The sequence below is a fragment of the Staurois parvus genome, unplaced genomic scaffold (assembly GCF_062004578.1).
Source record: "Staurois parvus isolate SC_StPar_1 unplaced genomic scaffold, SC_StPar_1.0 ptg000487l, whole genome shotgun sequence".
NCBI lineage: Eukaryota > Metazoa > Chordata > Amphibia > Anura > Ranidae > Staurois > Staurois parvus.
In genome coordinates, this window is record NW_028318283.1 from 1663565 (window position 1) to 1685333 (window position 21769).

Genomic DNA, 21769 nt, shown 5'->3' on the forward strand with positions numbered 1-21769 from the left:
ATATTAAAATCAAAGGTTGTTAATGATATACTCAAACCATCCAGAAACGTCTACACTTGATAGGATCTCAAACATGTAAGAAGCTTTATAATATGTAGGATTATGGATTTTAACCCAACATATTAATAAAGCTTCTTACATGTTTGTGATCTTTTTGATTGCCGACTTTTATGGATGATTTGGATATTTTCTTGGCTAACAGGAGAGCAGATACTTCTACTAACCCAAATGGGACTTTAGGTAAAGAGCGGTGAGTTGTATTTTTGTGAATGATATGGTACAAAAATTATGAAGAAAAGCGAATTGAAAAAAAAAAAAGAAAAAAAAAAAAAAAAAAAAAAAGACGACTCAAATTCGTGTCATTTCATATACATATTTATATATATATATTTACACACATATATACCATGTACAAAGCTACATTCTAAACCCCCTGGGGAAGAGGGTCAATGATGGAAATAAATACTCCAATCCCTACATAACAAAATTATATTTCCTGTTTGCAAAGTTAGCTCTTCCAAATAACAGGCAGCTTTTCATTGATGTACTATCTATAGTCAGCTTAGAAAATGTCCAAATGTAAGACGGCAATGAAGGATTAAAACAGAATCAAAACATGATTAGAAGATGAAAAGAAGAAGAAAAAAAAAAAAGAAGATTGTAAACACAAATTAATACAAAAGGACAAAAACTTTAGCAAAAATTTCCTTACAGGGAATAAAAACCATTTCTGCAAGGCATCAATTTCCATTCTTCTCAATGCCATTTTTATCAACAAAAAACATACCATGTAAAGCCCCATTTATTCAGTTATATTAAATCCTTTGGTACATTTGTAATTAAGATGGAATAACTCTAGAATGGTCTTTTTTTTTGGAGTTGTGATGTTTCCTTCACATGGAAAAGACATCTATGGTACATGTGTGATGCTTTAAAGATAAAATACAACTCTCTATCCAAACATGTCATACATTAGTTCATCTTTTTTTTTTATATAAAAACATAGCTGATAAGTCTATAAGTACAATAACATTGTGAGCACATTAGCGTGTGAAATATATGTATATAAACAAGTTAGTGTTACAGTATCTCAAACTTATATAAAAGTTATTTTACTATTATATAAAATACAATTCAGCAATGCATGACTCAAGTTTTAAGAATGTACATGTTGACTTCTGAAAGGACAATTATCATATGAACAAAGTGCAAAAAAATCCACCCAATAGGTTTTGGCAGAAGTATATGGTGGGTATCAGATTTGAAGAAATAAACTATATGAATTGCAAAAAGGGGAAAAAAAGAAAAAAAAAAAAAAAAGCTTACCCTTCTTTTCTTTTAAACTTAAAAGTAAGTACATTCCATGGAAATTGACTTTTTCAATATAGGCGACATTAGATCTTCATTCAAGTAGTGCCTACAGTTAAAGTGATATACTTGAACAAATGACAAATTGTTCTCATAATCTAAATGAAAATATGGAATCGTCATTTGAAAAATTTCAGCATAGCCCTATGTTTACCACCACTCTAAATCCCCAAAAATTTGAATCACGAGTTCCGGATTAGGTGCCAGTGATTAGAACTGCCATAAGGAGCATGCAGGTGGAGCCAGTCTTATTTAAACCTCAGATCGGATGTTCTCCTTGCTATTGATGTGTGTGGTGTCCTCATTGCTATGGATGTCTGTGGTGTCCTCTTTGCTATGGATGTGTGTGGTGTCCTCATTGCTATTGATGTGTGTGGTGTCCTCTTTGCTATGGATGTCTGTGGTGTCCTCATTGCTATTGAGGTGTGTGGTGTCCTCATTGCTATTGATGTCTGTGGTGTCCTCTTTGCTATGGATGTCTGTGGTGTCCTCTTTGCTATTGATGTGTGTGGTGTCCTCTTTGCTATTGATGTGTGTGGTGTCCTCTTTGCTATGGATGTCTGTGGTGTCCTCATTGCTATGGATGTCTGTGGTGTCCTCTTTGCTATGGATGTCTGTGGTGTCCTCTTTGCTATGGATGTCTGTGGTGTCCTCATTGCTATTGATGTGTGTGGTGTCCTCTTTGCTATTGATGTGTGTGGTGTCCTCTTTGCTATTGATGTGTGTGGTGTCCTCTTTGCTATTGATGTGTGTGGTGTCCTCTTTGCTATTGATGTGTGTGGTGTCCTCTTTGCTATTGATGTGTGTGGTGTCCTCTTTGCTATTGATGTGTGTGGTGTCATCATGCCAAGATCAATAGAGCTCTCTAAGGCTTTCAGAAAAAAAAGTTGTGGATGCCTTTGACCTTGGCAAGTGATTTAAAAAGATCGCCAAAGTATTTGTAGGAAACTAATCTACAAGCTGTGCTGATATCAAATATTTCTAATATTTCCAGGACTGGCTGGGCCCAGCAAATTCAGCCCAAGAGCTGACTACTTGATGCTAAACATAAATCTTGAAGAACCTGAAACTTACAGAGTGGGATCTGTAGGGAACTAGTAGGCTGCACCAATTTAGCCTCCCTGGGAGGTGTGTCAGGAAAGACACTTTGCTTACAAAAAAACATTAAAGAAATAATACAACTTGTCAAGAAACATATAGGCAAAAGACCAGGCATTCTGGAACAATGTGCTGTGGACTGATGAATCAAAGATAAAGAGTTGTTTGGTACAAACCAATGACAGCATTGCTTTGTTCAAACAAGTCTACACTTTTTTGTGACCAAACATGTCTATACTTGCATTTGACCGAAAAACACTTTCAGAAGAACCACATACTGATTGTGAAGCATGGTGGTGGAAATGTTACTATTTTGGGTTGCTTCATGGCAGCTTGCAGTCATCAAATTAACAATGACCACATCCATGTGTACTTGGTGGAAAGGGATCTTTCAACATGATAATGATCCAAAGTGCACAGCAAATCCTCTAAGATTCAAAAAGAATAAAGGGTTACAGACTGACTTTAATCAATGCCCTGACATAAATCCTGTTGAAATCTTATGGGAGAGGGAATATGAAACATGAAGTCCATACAAAGAAACCAACATACATCTTGAAAGTGAAGGAACTTCAGTTAAGTCTAATGAGGTGCCTGCCACATTGTAGATGTAGACCTATTTCTGGTATTCACATCTGAGAGGTTTATTGTGCTTCAGGAAGATAACTTCTGGAGCTCCAAAGCTGCTCACCCTAGTCTCAGGTCCATCAATAGCAGAATTGTCGGGACTGCTATGCCCGCCCCTCCCCACCTTCTGCCCACTCACAGAAGCCTTTGTATTAAGTAAATTTTTTTACAAAATACAAAGGCTTCTATGAATGGCCAGCAGAGGGGAGGGGCAGGCATAGCTGCTCTGTGTGCTTCTCTCCTCTCAGATCCCATGATCTCCATGTATAATACATCAGTGGTTCATATCATGAACTCGGTGTAGAGCTATTCACCCTGAGGTGTGAGGTCATCACAGAGGACAAGGGGGCGCTCTTTACGTCTGGAGGAAAAGAAATTTAATCTCCAAAAACGGAGACTCCCTCAAGAGTTGGTTCTGGCCAGCTCCGTGAATTGCTTTAAAAAAGTCCTGGATTCTTTCTTGGATACACAGAATATAACTGGATATAACATTTATAGGTAAAGCTGATCCAGGAAATGTCCAATTGCCTCTCGGGGGATCAGGAAGACATTTTTTTCCCAGCAGGAGCAAATTGGATCGTGCTTTGCTGTTTTTTTTTTTGCCTTCCTCTAGAATCAACTGTGGGTGTAGGATTATAACTTTTTTTTTTTTTTAATGGTTGAACTGGATGGACTTTTTTTTTTTTTCAGCCCGACTGTAACTATGTAGATCCCAAGTGTATCTTCTGGGAATGCAATAAATCTGTGACATATAAATAATAGAGATAAGTCCTGGAGGTGACATGCACCTAATTGGACTTAACCCATAGTGTGCCTGCACTTTTGGCAAAGTTGCTGACTTCCTGGAATTAATCTTTAAGTGGGCAAACACTTCTATGACCAGAGAATGATTTACGGAAACTCCTACAAAACAGAATTCATGCTAAACAGCAGCATCTGAGGCCAATGGTGAACTTGCTTTTTCCACAGTTCACAATTGCAACTATTAATATTTTTGTTAAATACTGAAACTGCAAATCTTCCGTCTTTTTATTAACGTATATCATCTTTATCTGTGTGAACTGTTTAAATATTGGTTTACCTGTTTATGTATGTTGAAAAAGTCAGATTTCCCTGAAGGGTACTTTTTTACATGACTGTTTAACCAACAAGCTTTTTTTAAAATTAAATCCTTAATTTTTCAGTAAAAAAAAAAAATTAAATGGGTAACAATAAGTGGTCTCGAAAAAATCCCCCAAAAAACAAAGGTCTGAGAAATGGCATTGAACTACGCACACTAAAAAAAAAAGGTATCAGTTATTTTAGCAATCATAGAATAGGTTAAAAATATAAAGTGCTAGTAAGTGGCAGACAACACTTTTCTGAAACAGCATGTTTGTGGTACACGGTTTTGTTCTGAAATCTAAGCGGAGGAACAGTCCAGAATTCTGTCCAGGGATTTTTACAATCGTCTCAAACCAGAATATCTGGAGAATAATACTGAAGAAAAAAAACAAACAAAAAAACACACAAGCTAATTCTATCTCCTCCTCCCATGCCCATCTCCAGGATTTCTCAAGGGCTTCACCCATCCTCTGGAACTCCCTACTCCAATCTATCAGGCTATCGCCTACTCTGCTCACTTTTAGGCGCACTCTGAAAACCCATCTCTTCAGGGAAGCCTACCCCGACCCCAGCTAATACTGGAATCTTCTACTCTTCCTACCAGTCCATCCCCCACAGCTAATTACCTCTTGTACCACTAGCCCCTCCCTCCTAGATTGTAAGCTCCCAGGATCAGGGCCCTCTAATCCCTCTTGTATTGAACTGTATTGTTACTGTACTGTCTCCCTCCATAATGTAAAGCGCTGAGCAAACTGTCGGCGCTATACAAGTCCTGTATTATTATTATACAGTATTTATAAAGCGCCAATAGTTCGCTCAGCGCTGTACATTACAAATATATGTATAATAATAATTCTATCAATTTTATCTGTAGCACAAAATTCGGTGTTCTACAAAACTAAAGATTTGGGGAGGCATTTTCCTGTACTAGAATGCATGCAGAAAAGTTCCTTGAATCACACCGACAAATAATTCTGTCCATTGAATGGCACAAGCTTTGCTCATAGGATTTCCAAATGCCAAAAAGAATTGCAAATACGTGAAAATGAAGATATATAGCGATCGTGGCTAAGGCTCAGCGAGGTAAAATGCAAAGCTTCTTTTTTAATATTTTAAATAACTTATACAATAAATATGTGGAACCTTTACACATCGGCGGTTTATCAGTCGCCGCATTTGGGTTGCAAGCTTTTGCAATTAGAGCTGAAGTTTAATTTGCTCATATTTTGCCTTCTGTAGCACCCCGACCCCCCCCCCCCCCTGCACAATCCACATACTATAGACATTTTTACATAAAAACTTTTTTTCATTACACATCTTTTTTGAGACCCAACAATGTAATCACTGGATCTCTGTGCCTCTCTAAGCAATGCAGGCAAATCATGGCTGGTGGAAGGGGCTGGCAGGGTGCTATATATAGCTTCCTAAAAACATCACAGTACCCTGCTTTAGTAGTCATGCAAGCAGTGGGCTAGTTCTTGGAAGGAGTTATGCAAATATCAATTGCTTTAATGAGTGGCTATTAGTCTGGAGGAGTGGGCGTTCCTAGGCAGATGACCACATGCAGGGCCAGGACAAGGGGTGGGCGCACTGACAACTCATGGGGCCCGTGTCCTCGCCCAAACTCAAAAAAGCCTATGAAAAAGGTACAAGGGGCAACTGACCCCGGGGCCTTGGGCAGTTTCCAAATGGTCAGTCTGCCCCTGGGTGGGTGGGAGAGGAGGCCGCTCTGGGGGGGGGGGGCTCCTGCCTTCTGTCACAAGGCTAACAGGAGTAGTGATAGCAGAAGTGACGGCGACAAGTAAGTGACCCCTGGGCATAGGATCTCCTTGCATGAATGGGAGGGTGCAGTTTGGAATCTTTGCCCTGGGCGCTGGATGACCTTGTCCTGGTACTGCCCACATGTGCCGCCGAGCCTCCATGATGGAAAGAACTGAAATCCATGAAATAAAGGAGGTGGGCCTGGGACAGTCAGGCTGGAGAGGAAAGGCCCGGCTTCCAGACAGGACTTGCAGCAGCTTCTAATGCACATTGTGAGAAGCTTACAGTGTGCAGTGAAACCAGAGGAAGCCATTTAATTTACAGAAAAGGAGCAGGTACAACTGTGCAAGACTGAAGGGAAGGCCGGAGTTCAGCTTTATGCTAAGCAGTCCAATACATAGAGATGACTGCGGTTGGCCTGGTATTTGCTGAGTTATCCACCTATTAGCCCTCACACACACGGGACATTTTTACAGCGGCTGTTTTTGGCTTTTGATGGTTTTTTCTACAGCCAGTAAACCCCCCAGCATGTTATCCTATGTGTCCATACACACACAGACTGGAATTGACGTTTATTGCCAGGAACGTTTTTTTTGGCTGGAAAAAACTCAGGACTAGTGGGTTTCTAGATGAGGTTTTTAGCTGTAAAAACGCGATAACGCGGCAAAACGTTGTTTTTGGACTTTTTTTGGTCAAAAAAAACCCCTAAAAACCGCTAAAAGAACACAAACTCGGACAAATGCAGGAAAACGCCGCTAAACAAAAAAAAAAAGCTGAACGCAACGTGACTTCACACAGCTAACGTTACCAGAGTTATCAAAACATCCCGTGTGCATGGAGACTTACGCAGGCCATAGAGGGTTCGCTTATCGGACGATTTTTCGTCCACAAGAATAATCGTCCGATTTTTGCACTGTTAGCAGGGCAATGGCATCGGCTGATTTTCGCGGTTCCTTCTCATTTCGTTTATCGGTCATGCTGGAAAATTCGTGAAAAACGGCCGATTTTTGAAATCTTGGTGGCACCATCGGATTACAGAACGAATGATGTTTCGTTTTTCGGACGAAAAAATCAGCCGATAAACGAACAGTCTATGGCCTGCATTAGACAAAGCAGCATATTTGTATCACCGAAGAGAAAATCAGCGCATTAAGAAAAAGCAGGAAAACATTTAAAAACTTGATAAATTTCATGACTGTCCAAAAGACCGATGTGATCTCACAGACGGCTGCACATGGCAGTATAGGTTTGCAGAACTGGCTGCAATAATTCCCGGGACATGGAGTACACACACAGGCTTTAAATCATGTCAGATTGGTGAGGTTGTCGCAGGGATTTACTAAGCATCTGTAGGGACTGTGTCCCATATGCAGGCCATAGATCGGTCGAAAAGCGGGCGATTTTCGGATCGTTAGTGGGTTAATAGGTCGGCCGTTTTTTCATGATTTTGACACTTTTTTTTTTTATCGGTAAAGTTGGAAAAAAAAAAAAATCATCCGATTTTCGTGGCAAAGATAGGCAAATTGGCCAATCTTTTTACCGATAAAAAAAACTGCCGTGACCTGCAAGAAGGAGAAAAATAAGAAAAAGAAAAGGAAAAAGAATTCCAGTCCGCTATTATATTTGACATTTGAAAGTATAGTGGTTGCAACATTGTATCTATTTGTATCCGAATAAAATCTGTATCTGAAATGGATACAAATAGATACAATGTTGCAACTGCAAGACTTACAAATGTCAAATATAATAGCGGAGCTCTCAGCAGGGACAGAAGTAATTACTCCGCTATTATATTTGCCGAATCGCCGATTTTTTTTACCGTTGGTGGTAATGTCGGGCGATTAAACGACCGATTTTTCATTTAAACAAAAAAAAAAAAAAAGCCTGGTTTTCGCCACGTCTATGGCCTGCAATAGACTTTGTAGCTTGTTTAAAGCTACAGACATGAAGATTTGCATTCATCACCCCTAGACTGGAGGTGGAGAGAGTACATTATATTGTAAAACCATCATATAAAGCAGGTGACGCATTGGACAGATCTTTAGAAAGAAAAAAAAAAACATCAAATAAGCAGACTGCTCCCCCTCCCCCCATGCCTTACCAAGATTTAACATTTTGTTAATTCTAGTGCATCCTCACGAGAATACTCCAGGAAACCGGCAACAAAAACGGACCTCAGTTAAATAGACAATAATAGAAACAGGTTTAGCGTTTAGGCCGCAAAATTTTAGAAACTACAGCGATATTTATCGTTACTATTAGTGACCTCTAAAGTTGAGTTCTAGTTGAACACCAAGCAAAGCAAATATTATCTAAATACAAGAGTCATGTGTGTTCTTACTTGAATCTTGGTGTGCTTTGTGTATTTCTTCCTGATATTAGAGTCCGGCACAAAATTCTCTCTCTGTGCAGGAGCTTCCTGTAATAAAGACCGGTCACTCCTGTCTCTCCCTTTGTGCAGGGAGATTGGTCTGGTCTCCGCCCTCTCCTGTAGTTTTCTGCAGGCAGCCTATAGTGGGTGGTGTCTGCCAGGTCCCTCCCACAGCTCTGCTCTCTCTCCTTGTGCAGGGTGACAGGTCTGGTCTCCACCCCCCTCCTGTAGTTTTCTGCAGGCAGCCTATAGTGGGTGGTGTCTGCTGGGTCCCTCCCACAGCTCTGCTCTCTCTCTTCTTGTGCAGGATGACTGGTCTGGTCTCCACCCCCTTCTTGTAGTTTTCTGCAGGCAGCCTATATTGGGTGGTGTCTGCTGGGTCCCTCCCACAGCTCTGCTCTCTCTTCTTGTACAGGGTGACTGGTCTGGTCTCCGCCCCCTCCTGTAGTTTTCTACAGGCAGCCTATAGTGGGTGGTGTCTGCTGGGTCCCTCCCACAGCTCTGTGCTCTCTCCCCTTGTGCAGGGTGACTGGTCTGGTCTCCGCCCCCCCCCTGTAGTTTTCTGCAGGTAGCCTATAGTGGGTGATGTCTGCTGGGTCCCTCCCACAGCTCTGCTCTCTGCACAGCACAGTGATTATGTCACTGCTGCTTTTACAAGGCAATATCTGAGTTTGCAAAAACACATGGTGCACAGAAAATGGATTTGTATCCTTTTTGGCTACTGAGTACATTTAAATGAACATTTACTGGAGTTTACAACTTTCATTGTAAAAATTTTAATAATGGAGCTTTGTTTTAGGTTTCTGGTAGTTGTTGAGCACTTTGTGTATTCTGGCTGCTGCCGGTGGCAAGTGTCCTTTCCATATTCTATACTTAAAGTGAACCTGTGCTTTAACTATACAGGGCAAAGCAACATGGTCCCTTTAATAGCTTTTTAGATCTGCCTCCCCCTCGCCGCTCTGTTTGCCACCTTGGAGGGAAGAGAGGAATCCCCAAGTCTGACCTACGTCACAGCCTGAAGCTTACACATGGTGACTCCCTCTTCTCCCCAAATCACTAGTGGGAGGAACGGGTCACATGCTGTCCTATACCTGGAAGTAGGGATGCACCAATACCGTTTTTTTTTTTTTACCAGTGAGTACGAGCACCGATACTATGACAAGCCTGGATTCATACAGGAGAGGATTTGGACAGCAATCGCACTGCATACCTGTTCAAATCACATGCGGTTCCTTGCAGTGCAAATTGAGCTCATCTATTTTGTATGGGCTCAAATCACACCGCAAAAGGTATTGTTTTTAGGTATCGGAGCATTTGCAAGAGTGCAAGTACAATGCTTAGTATCGGCAAGTGCAAATTGCTTGGTATCGGCACCGATATCAGTATCTGTGCAATCCTACCTGGAAGTTTTGGGGATTTCTCATCTGCAGCCATTAAAGTAAACCTGCTGCTTTGCTCTGTTCTCTAAATGGGGCAAAGCTGCCCGGTTAAAAAAACAGACAAATATATTTTCTGCTCCAGCAGCTCCGTCTATACATTTACAGCCCAGATGGGTGAATTAAACACTTTTTAGTCTATTAAATAAAAAAAAACCAAAAAACAAACCTCACTCTCTATAGGTTACAAGCGCCCTGCAAGCCGTAAAGAGAACAGACTGCATCAGTCTCATCAAATATGAAATTGCAGATGAAACCGAAATGTACAAATATATGTTTTTAAAAACTTACTTTAAAAAAATCTTCACAGCAATATTAAAATGCAATTTAAAAAAGCTGCAAAGCCGAACGGTTATAAAATGAGGAACATGTTAACGCTCGTATGTTCTTGCACTTGCGCTCGCCTTCCATCCATGAACGTCAGAGCAGCCTGGGTACAACCATTCATAAGACACATTTAGGATTTGAACATGCACAACCAACATTCCATCAATTAACCATTATTGTCTGATGAGCTTCACAGACAACCATTGTATCCAGAGCACAGGTGGTGAGCTCTCTCCGTACAGCCAACTGATCCCCATTATACCTCAACTGTTGTAAATCAAGTTTGGTCCACTAGTTACATATGCCATTCTTTTTTCGGGGAATAAACACAAAATGTGATTACAACTTTTACTCCTACTGTGAAAAAAACACAGCAAAAAAAAAATAGCTTGGAGAAGAAAAGAAAATGGAATTCATACAGCCAGAACTGTTACAGTAGGAGAGTTTTTTTTTCCCCAATACTCAACCAATATGGATCATGAAAGCCACTAACTTCATGCCACCATTTCGGTTTTCAGAAAGTTTAATTCAGGAGCAGACGTCCCGCCATGGATATGTTCTAACTGAGAGATGGCGAATCTGTACAAAGTGCACAATGACGGAGCTTGTTATTGTTAGTAAGGGGTGTTCAGCAGGCATTGAATGCCAAGAATCAGAAACCGCAGTGCAAATTAAAAAACAAAAGATGGCTGAAGTGTCCGCTCGAAATCCACGCCCCGAAAACGCACAAGTTCCTGTGCCAGAATGATGCATTTCATTAGGTTTGTGAAGGTCGTATATACATACAGTCGTAATGTTAAAATATTTGATAAAATAATTCAGAGTAGAAAAGAAGATGGAAAAATACATCATGCAAAAAAAAGTCCTTCAGCATTCCGACGCCAGTCTCCTTCACTCGCTGCTGCCATTGCACATAACCTGCCAGACGATGAGGTGGCTTCTCTCCACTTTGGCCATGGAGGGATCGAATGGTAGAGATTCATCTAGATTTTCAGAGTCGGTTCCATCATCGCCTGTGGGGGAAAACATGAAATTCAATCTGAACATGAATTTACTGCTTCATATTAGTAGAAAAAAGGATATACCAAATCACCTTTACTGACAGTGCCTGGGGAGAATATATTTGACCTGAAAATTGCTTCAGCCAACCGAACACCAATCTTTGGATATGGTTGACAAAACAAATTTGGCTATAGAGATAAATTTGTAAGGTTCAACTAACCCTGAAGTGCCCCAAGGATCTCCACCCCTCCCACAGTGAAGAGATTTCTCTGCAGTAGGCTGTGTCGCTGCCTCTTCCACAAAGGGGAGATTTCCCTTCAGAGGTTTGTCTTCCTGTTCCTATGCCAATGGTGAACTTTCCTTGCAGTAGTTTGTGTCTTTGCCCCTCCCACAATAGTGAGATCTTCCTGCATTAGTTTGTGTCTGCCCTTCCCACGATGAGATTTATTGCAGTAGCTTCTGTCTTTGCCCCCCCCACAATGGTGGGATATCCCTGTAGTCGGTCTCCGCCTCTCCAATATTGGTACATTTTCCCTGTAATAGAGTCTCCACCCCTCCCACAATGGTGAGGTTTCCCTGCAGTAGCCAGTCTCTGCTCCTCCCACAATAGTGAGATTTCCCTGCAGTAGTTTGTGTCTCTGCCCCTCCCACAATGGTGAGATCTCCCTGCAGTAGTTTGTGTCTCTGCCCCTCCCACAATGGTGAGATCTCCCTGCAGTAGTGTGTCTCTGCCCCTCCCACAATGCTGGTATATCCCTGCAGTAGCTTGTGTCTCTGCTCCTCCCACTGTGGTAAGATCTCCCTGCAGCAGCTTGTGTCTCTGCCCCTCTCACAATGACACAATTTATTGCAGTAGTTTGTCTCTTCCCCTCCTGCAATGGTAAGATCTCCCTGCAGTAGTTTGTGTCTCTGCCCCTCCCGCAATGACCAGATTTATTGCAGTAGTTTGTCTCTGCCCCTCCCACAATGGTGAGATCTCCCTGCAGTAGTTTGTGTCTCTGCCCCTCCCACAATGACCAGATTTATTGCAGTAGTTTGTCTCTGCCCCTCCCACAATGGTGCGTATTTCCTGCAGTAGTTTGGGTCTCTGCCCCTCCCACAAGGGTGCGATTTCCTGCAGTAGTTTGTGTCTCTGCCCCTCCCACAATGGGGAGATCTCCCTGCAGTAGTTTGTGTCTTTTCCCCTCCAACAATGGGGAGATTTGCGCACAGTAGTTTGGGTCTCTGCCCCTCCCACAATGGTGCAATTTCTCTGCAGTAGTTTGGGTCTCCGCTCTGCCCACAATGGGGAGTCACTCTCTGATCTGTTACATATTTATTCTACATTGTGTTCCATGAAGGGAATGCAACACCATAATTAGGCTAAGCAATAGCCGCGGGGACTCTGATGCAATCTTATATCTGCTGAAGTCCCCACCAGTACACTTTCTGATTAGATTCAACTTCCTGGCAAGTATACCAAATTTTGGAAATGTTTTTATAACTTCATACATTTTAGAGTTGTTCATTGCAAAACACATATACGGTCATAGTGTCATTGGCCGTGATATTCTAGGAGGGGCGTGCGATATTCTAGGAGGGGCGTGCGACATTCTAGGAGGGGCGTGCGACATTCTAGGAGGGGCGTGCGACATTCTAGGAGGGGCGTGCGACATTCTAGGAGGGGCGTGCGACATTCTAGGAGGGGCGTGCGACATTCTAGGAGGGGCGTGCGACATTCTAGGAGGGGCGTGCGACATTCTAGGAGGGGCGTGCGACATTCTAGGAGGGGCGTGCGACATTCTAGGAGGGGCGTGCGACATTCTAGGAGGGGCGTGCGACATTCTAGGAGGGCTGGGCGACATTCTAGGAGGGCTGGGCGATATTCTAGGAGGGCTGGGCGATATTCTAGGAGGGCTGGGCGATATTCTAGGAGGGCTGGGCGATATTCTAGGAGGGCTGAGCGATATTCTAGGAGGGCTGGGCGATATTCTAGGAGGGCTGGGCGATATTCTAGGAGGGCTGTGCGACATTCTAGGAGGGCTGTGCGACATTCTAGGAGGGGTGTGTGCCTTCCAATGTGGTCGATTAATGTGATCTGTCTCTATTTGATAAGAATGGCTATATAAGCAGAGACAGACTCAATGAAGAGCGAGATACATGAAGAGCGAGATACAAGGAGGCCGGATACTGTATTCCCCATATACAACAATAAATATAATTTGGACCTTTATCTCGTCAGAAGGTAATTATTCACGTTTCCTTTAAAACGGAGGAACTTGTGCAGGAGGTACTATCCTCTCTACACACAAACATCAGTACAAATGGGGTCTGTCTCTTTTAGGAATAATGGCGCACTCAAATATAGTGCTTAGACCTAATTTGATGCAGCAAAGCTAATGAAAGAAAACATTTTTGAGCCAAATAAGAACTTTGAGAGAATTTGGCAGGACCCGGCCCAGATGTACTGATGGGGACCATTTTAGGTATTGTCACACTAAAAGGGTCAATCGTGGCTTTAAAAAACACTGCATCCCCATTTAGTGTTGTACTCGATAACCTTTAGCAGAAGCCACTAAAAATTGATCTTTTCAACATAATTTCGCCATTTTACAATAGCGCTGTAATCAGTCTCTTACCCATCCTAAAATCGATGTACCCCTCTCCTCCGCTCATCACCAACATGGACTTTTGAGCATTACTCAGCTCCTGTTGTGCGGCGGCACTTTTATCTCCGACTGCATCTGGCGTGCCACCACTGGACGGGCAAATCACCTGACCTATGGAAACAACGCAACACCAGCTTTAAGTTTTTATCACCTAAAATTGTTTTAACAGCCATCTTTACATTGTACTTTACTTCCAAATAGTAAACCGGTCCTAAACCAGGCGATTCCCATGAGGACATAAAATTCCATAAGCAGAGGTCGGCCTTCAGTTAGGACTGCATTTCAAAATATTTAGATCCAGAGATAAAGAGCTGAAGATATGTACGATTAAGTTTACTGAAAAATTTGAGTTTGCCTCCACCCCTATTTGCTCTTCAAAGAGAAACTAAAGTCCCATTGTAAAAAAAGGCAGGCTTTTAACACAGAAAAGACATGCAATGTCTCTTTTGCAATAAAATGCCCCTACCTGCCTGCTCACCGTCTCCTCCAGCATTGCGCATGCGCAGCTCAGCTTACAGTGGCGGGCTGGTCTGCGAGTGCTTAGATGATGGGTCCTGCTGCGCATGAACAGTGACGTCATCCCCCTCTGGCCAATGAAGAGGCCAGAAGACTGACACTCACAAGAAGATGTAGAAGGGGATAAAAGTAAGAGCGCACAAACCATGCGCATTACCTCAATAAACAATGAATCATTTTATTTTATTTAGGAAATATACTCACAAGAGTAGCGGTAAAACAGGCATAAATTAACAAAAATCCCCACAGGGTTACAGGTCAATCCTAAGGGGAGATAAAATCTAACGCGTTTCGAAGGGTGCTCCCTTCTTCATCAGAGCTGGGTTTGAAAGATAGAGACTTCCCATAGCAAGAAGACATTCAGCCACTGAGTGTCAGCATTTCAGCCTGTTTAGTCAAACCCTGCTCTGATGAAGAAGGGAGCACCCTTCGAAACGCTTTAGTTTTATCCCCCCCCCCCCCTTTGGATTGACCTGTAACCCTGTGTGGATTATGGTTACTTTATGCCTGTTTTACCGCTACTCTTGTGAGTATATTTCCTAAATAAAATAAAATTATTCATTGTTTATTGAGGTAATGCGCAAGGTTTGTGCGATCTTTCTTTTATCCCCTTCTACAGTTCAAGCTTCCCCAGCTTCATGATAGAGCTGCACAACCTTTGATCACCAGTGGATGAACACGCTGTTATTAACGTTCGTTCGATCTGAGTCCTTGAGCGCCGGAGATAGTGGATGTTTGATGACTCAGAAGATGCTGGACCACTGGACAGGTAAGTATGGAGACTTTAGTTTACACTTTAATGTGATGACGGACGATCCTTACTGTTCTGTAGGCCAGCCTTTTATCAACCTGATACTAAGAACCCTGGAAATAACTTTCAGATCTCAGGGATACCCTACTAATATGTCCACAACTCCATACTGTGTTATATACAGCAAGTAAAAAGTTGAAATCTAAAAATTAAAAAAAATGAATAAGGAATGTGGTGTATTTAGTATATTTAATACCAAGGGCTACTCTATAGGACATTACTTTCAAAAATAATAAATGAAAATAAAATTACATTTCTTTGATGGTAATTACAGACAGTTAATAATCGTAGTGTTACCTCACACTGATGGTTAGTGGAGCAATGCTCCTTTAATTGGTGGCCCGTGAAAGAAGGACCACTTCACATTAGAGGCCATTAGGATTAGTAGAAGGGCCCCATTATAGTGGCGGCCAATAAGAATTCCCATTATACTTATAGTCAGTGCAAAGAATCAGCTCAAGGAACCCATAGTAACCTCTCTGGGGGAACCCTGGTTGTGAAAGGCTGCTCTAGATCAGGGGTCTCCAAACTCTCTAAACAAAAGGGCCAGTTTAGTGTCCTTCAGATTTTTTGGGGAGTGGACTTTGGAAGTAGAAAATGCCCCAGTCTTAGAAGGAGTGCCAATGCCTCAGTTTGGTTGACAGTAGGAGTAAAAAAATTAAATAATGTTATTGATTAGAAGGAGGTGGTGGAATAGTGCCCCACCGTTGGTGTCAGTGGAAGGAACAGTGCCCCACCGTTGGTGTCAGTGGAAGGAACAGTGCCCCACCGTTGGTGTCAGTGGAAGGAACAGTGCCCCACCGTTGGTGTCAGTGGAAGGAACAGTGCCCCACCGTTGGTGTCAGTGGAAGGAACAGTGCCCCACCGTTGGTGTCAGTGGAAGGAACAGTGCCCCACCGTTGGTGTCAGTGGAAGGAACAGTGCCCCACCGTTGGTGTCAGTGGAAGGAACAGTGTCCCACTGTTGGTGTCAGTGGAAGGAACAGTGTCCCACTGTTGGTGTCAGTGGAAGGAATAATGTTCCATCGTTGGTGACAGTAGGAGGAAAAATGCCTCACTACTGGTGTCAGTGGAAGGAATAGTGCTCCATGGATGGTGACAATGGGAGGAAAAGTGCCTCACTATTGGTGTCAGTGGAATAGTATCTCAATCTTGGTGTCAGTGGGAGGAATAATGCACTATCATTGATATCAGTTGGAAGAATAGTGCCTCACTATTGGTGTCAGTGGAAGGAATAGTGTCCCATTCTTGGTGTCAGTGGGAGGAACAGTGCCCCATTATTGATACCAGTTGGAGGAATAGTGCCCCTTTGTTGGTGTCAGTGTAAAACATAGTGTTCCATCATTGGTGTCAGTGGGAGGAATTATGCCTCACTAATAGTATCACTTGGAGGAGTAGTGCCCCATATCAGTGGTATAGTGCCCCAAAGGCAAGAGAAGGGCAAGCAAAGGGCCAGGCCATATCCGGCTCATGGGCTGCAGTTCACTCCTCTAGGCAATTAAAGCCAAGTTTGTCTTTTACAGTAAAAGTGGAGATCTGAATAGGAATTCAACTGTCTAATCTCTAGATTTTATCATTCTGATGCAGTTTTTGGTAAAAGTCACCCCCGTTACTGGAATTTTTCACCACATCTGCGTGAATTTCCCTCTTTTACATAAAGAATTATGAAACAAATCAGAGGCAGAATTAAATGGATATTCCTAAATCTTCATTGCTACATAAGCTATTTTATGATTAAAATTTCTCTTCCATTCCAATTTGGAATTTGTAGGATTTAAAAATCAGATTTCCCAGAATCCTCTTCTTTGCCTCCAGTAACTGACTTCTTACCTTCCCTTGTTATTGTTCTCTGACAACAACTGGCTTGGCACTGTCTAATCTACCTGGTTCAGAGGTGTACTGAGCAGGGGCGGACTGACCATTTGGAAACTCGGGCACTGCCCGAGCGCCCGGGGTCAGTAGGGGGCCCAATGAGATGCCCCTGGTACCTTTTTCACAGGCATTTTTGAGTTTGGGCACAGGGGCCCCATGATCCCCTATTGCCAGGGGGCCCCATGAGTTGTCAGTCCGCCCCTGGTACTGAGGCACGCTGAAAGTAGAAGGGGTTACACCAAGCTGGGCACCGGTTTTTTGTTTTGTTTTTTTATTTGACACTTTCAAGGTCTGACGATAATAGACGATCACATAGTTACAGCAAGGCTACGTTTCGGAGTCTCGCAGGACCCCTTCATCAGGCATGTGACACATGCCTGATGAAGGGGCTGTGCGAGACTCTGAAACGTTGCCTTGCTGTAATTATGTGATCGTCTATTAAAACCTTTGGACCCATATTGGTGATCCTTGGTGTGCTGGTGACATTTTTTCCTTCCATTATGAGATTTTCTAACACTCCAAATTACCTGGTACTGCAACAAAGAACTTGACGGCATCGCGGTGACCGTGGAAACACAACTGCGCATGTGCCATAGAACAGTACGGTATGAACGTTCCGGGGGTCACTTTATCGCTGTTCTCATCGCCGTAGACTCGGATCACGCTCCCTGGACGATTCCCGGAGCCAGGCAAGACTTTGTTGGCTTGAGATTGGAAGACACAACAGAAATGCAGTAACCATACATACACAGAGGGGTACTAAGCGCATACAGAAAATGGTTCGTTTAGGAAGCGCAGCTAGAGGGGGAGGGGGGGGGGGGGGAACAACCAGTTTAGTATTCCAAGCACCTGCCTGAACTATTAGAAGAGCATGCGAAGATGCTGCAGGAAGAGAGGAATGCGATGTGTTTTTTGTTCATCTAGCACTAATATATACTTGGGGTGCCCGTGTTTTACACAAATTTGCCTAGAACCTAATAACCCCAGGCCATTACAGGATGGATATGGGGAATCTCTTATCGTTCCCTGACAACTACTTCCCTTGGCATGGACTACTCTACCCTGTTCAGACGTGTACTCTGCTATACTGCAATTGAAGCTGCAATTGAAGCTGCTCATTATTTCATAATTACATTACATAAGCTGGGGCAGCTACTTTTTAAATGGTGTGGGCAGCCTTACCGGTTCTGCTTGCATTCATTATGAGAAATGAACACACCAACCAGTCCATCAGCTGCTGTTCACTCTTTCGGATTAAGAGTAGAAATAAAAAAAAGCTTTTTCTGGGGAAAAGGCTGTCTCAGGTTCTCTTCGGTGCTGGCTTCATACACAAGGGCCTCAGCATTTTATCTTTAGTGAAGGACAAGATTGGATTTTAGCAATTATATGTGGAAGTTGGTTGTGGCCAGCTCAGTGGATTGCTGTAGGAAAGTCCTGGATTCTTTCTTGGATACACAGAATATAACTGGATATAACATTTATAGGTAAAGCTGATCCAGGGAATATCTGATTGCCTCTCGGGGGGATCAGGAAGGAATTTTTTTCCCCAGCAGGAGCAAATTGGATCACGCTTTGCTGGGTTTTTTTTTTTGCCTTCCTCCGGGTCAACTGTGGGTGTAGGATTATAACTTTTTTTTTTTCTATGGTTGAACTGGATGGACTTTTGTCTTTTTTCAGCCAGACTAACTATGTCAGCTGCACTGCCTCGCCACGGCTCCTCTGTAAGTGTGGTCCTAACGCTAAGGCCTCATGCACACTGGACGTTATAAAAACGCCAGTAGCATTAGCTGTAGAATGCTGCAATAAAACCGTGAGTTTTTTAGCGGTTTTCAGAATTTTTAATGTTTTTCAGCGTTCGCCTTTTTTTTTTTTTTTTTTTTTTTTAGCAGTTATACGCTCAGAAAATCTTCAGGCTCAAAAACGCTCATAAACGCCAGATAACCACGTTTTTTAGTGTTTTTCAGTTTTTATCAGAGTTAGATTTTTACAGCTAAAGAACTCCTCTTGAGTTTTTTTCCCAGACAGAAAACGCTCCAGCCAAAAACCGCTGATTAAAGTCTATGTGTGCATGGACACAGGATAACATGCTGGGGAGTTTAATGGCTGTAGATAAAATGCCAGAAGCCAAAAACAGCTGTAAAAAAAGTCTAGTGTGCATGAGGACTTAAACTTGAAAGTGTCCAAATTGGAGCATATATAGCGGTGAATAATGTAAGGGCAGGTATCCCTGGAGGGAGCCCATTGGCAGCTGAAGGCGTCCAATGTGTCCCCATGCCAAATCCAATGGGCAAGCTATACAAGAATAGCAACCACCCCCATTTATAGCTAACCTTTGAAGGTGCAAATTTAGAACCTAATAACCCCAGGCCATTAGAGGATGGATATGGGGAATCCGATATCGTTCCCTGACAATTACTTCCCTTGGCATGGACTACTCTACCCCGTTCAGATGTGTACTCTGCTATAATGCAATTGAAGCTGCTCATTATTTCATAATTACATTTGTGCATAAGCTGGGACAGCTACTTTTTAATGGTGTGGGCAGCCTTACCGGTTCTGCTTGCATTCATTATGAGAAACGAACACACAAACCAGTCCATCAGCTGCTGTTCGCTCTTTCGGATTAAGAGTAGAAATACAAGAAACCAAAAACAGCAGCTGTAAAAAAAGTCTAGTGTGCATGAGGACTTAAACTTGAAAGTGTCCAAATTGGAGCATATATAGCAGTGAATAGCGTAAGGGCAGGTATGCCTGGAGGGAGCCCATTGGCAGCTGAAGGCATCCAATGTGTCCTCATGCCAAATCCAATGGGCAAGCTATACAAGAATAGCAACCACCCCCATTTATATCTAACTTTTGAAGTAAGGTGCACATGCAAAACTTCAAAAGCTAGTTATAAATTGGGGTGGTCACCATTCTTGCAAAACTTGCTGATTGGATACGGCATAGGGACACATTGCCTTCAAGAATTGTGCTCTTGCTGGGCTTTAATATGTCCCTGCGCCTTCTAGGAGGAATGGATCCCCATCAGGAATACCTGGCTTGAACCTTTTCCCACTACCGCCTTCTGACCAAATTGGATCAAAATGCTGTGATTGGCTGTTACAGTGATCACGTGATCAGAAAGCTCCCAATAGCAAGTATGCATTGGGAGCTTTCCATTACGTTAGTTGCTATACTGGGAGCGTTTGTCAAAAGACGCATATATGCGGCTACTCAGCGTTAAAGCACGCCCAATGAGAGGCCGTATATAGGCGCCATGTCGATGGGAGGAGCTTAATTTATCCAGTACTATACTTGCTCCATCTTGGAGAGACTCACATTTAAGAGTTAAGACCGCACTCTACAGAGGAAGCTTGCAAATGTGTGCAACTAAACCCTCTGCCCCTTCTCACCATCCGCCTTCTGGCTGCTTAATATGTCCTTGCGCCTTCTAGGAGGAATGGATTCCCATCAGGCATACCTGCCTTTAACCTTTTCCCACTACCGCCTCCTGACCGAATTGGATCAAAATGCTGTGATTGGCTGTTACAGTGATCACGTGATCAGAAAGCTCCCAAGACTGGGAGACTCTCACATTTAAGGGTTAAGACTACACTCTACAGAGGAGACTTGCAAATGTGTGCAACTAAACCCTCTGCCCCTTCTCGCCATCCGCCTCCTGGCTGCTTAAGCCGGGAGGCGGAAGCGCGCATTCCGGTCATGTGACCGCTGTGATTGGCTGTCACAGTGGTTACATAGGCGGAAGCGTGCATTCTGGTCATGTGACCGCTGTGATTGGCTGTCACAGTGGTTACATGATTGGAAAGCTCCCAAAAGCAAGTATGCATCGGGAGCTTACAGATCCCCGCCGGCTACTGTGCAGGAAGCAGACTCAGTACAGAAAGTTGTTTACACAGGGCTGCGTACATGTGGACTCTCACCTGCCAAGCAGCCGCATATATGCGTACGGCCAGTGTGAAGAGGTTAAATGAAAATTGTTAGATGGCTCAATTTTTTGTTTTTTTTTGCAAGCTAGCCGGTAAGTTTGCTGGGAAACTTTGTTTGGTTAAGATAGGAGTTTAGATTGGTCTTTCTTCCCCTATACAGAAACCACGTGACCCGGTAGTAAAGCTTTAGACAAGCAGTGAAGGAAATACCGAGCATTATTTTCTCCTGGAAAGGTACACCAGCCCTCACTCTCTATTTACCCATCCCAGCAAGAAATACCGGTGTGTTTTAAAGGGAATTGCCAGCCTTTGTGAATTTATTTAATTGCCTTCCAATACTTCTCTGTAGTGTTTACTTAATACTTTGTTGCGTTCCTATCATTCTACTGACTTTAAACTTAACATTTTTGCAGCTTTTCTTCTTATTGTTGCTGGTGAGATTAGGTCTCTGCTGCATGGTCCATATGAACGTCTCTTTTGTAGAAAGCAGCCGTCTGCACATGTGCAGGGGAATGCTTAACGTTTATGTGCGGGCAAAAAAAAGTGTCAATACATTCCTGCAATTTGTGTTATCCCTTTAAATAATAAATTTAAAAAAAAAAGTTATTTTTGGTCTTTGCAGAGCTTTTAGAGATATAAAATATGGGGAAACATGCATGTATTGCAGAGATGTATGGATTTTCTTTTGCCCAGGCATACACTTAGGAGACTTAATATCTCATCAAGTGCTCTTTGATTTAATCCTACGACTTGCTAGATTTACAAGACACATCCATTGGAATGAGAAGGCCATGGAAGGACAGAGAGGTCCAAGAGGAGAGCATTGCGTGGGAAGGAGAAGCTCCAGAGTGGATGACATGATGTGGTGACCAGCGCAGAGGGTGCGACTGTAAGATTAGC

At 42.9% G+C, this 21769-nt stretch overlaps 1 protein-coding gene across 2 annotated transcripts in view; it reads right to left on the reverse strand.

The window, feature by feature from the left end:
• Nucleotides 1–359: 359 nt before the first annotated feature.
• The window catches only part of SPAG9 (sperm associated antigen 9), a 129367-nt gene continuing 107957 nt past the window's right edge, over nucleotides 360–21769 (reverse strand). For both annotated transcript variants that reach the window (XM_089689626.1, XM_089689625.1), the window contains 3 exons: nucleotides 17468–17644; nucleotides 13713–13853; nucleotides 360–11105 (listed from right to left, as the gene is read on the reverse strand). In XM_089689626.1, coding sequence (XP_089545752.1) covers nucleotides 10984–11105; nucleotides 13713–13853; nucleotides 17468–17644 — 440 coding nt within the window. In that variant the 3' untranslated portion in view covers nucleotides 360–10983. The remainder of the gene's footprint in view (nucleotides 11106–13712; nucleotides 13854–17467; nucleotides 17645–21769) is intronic.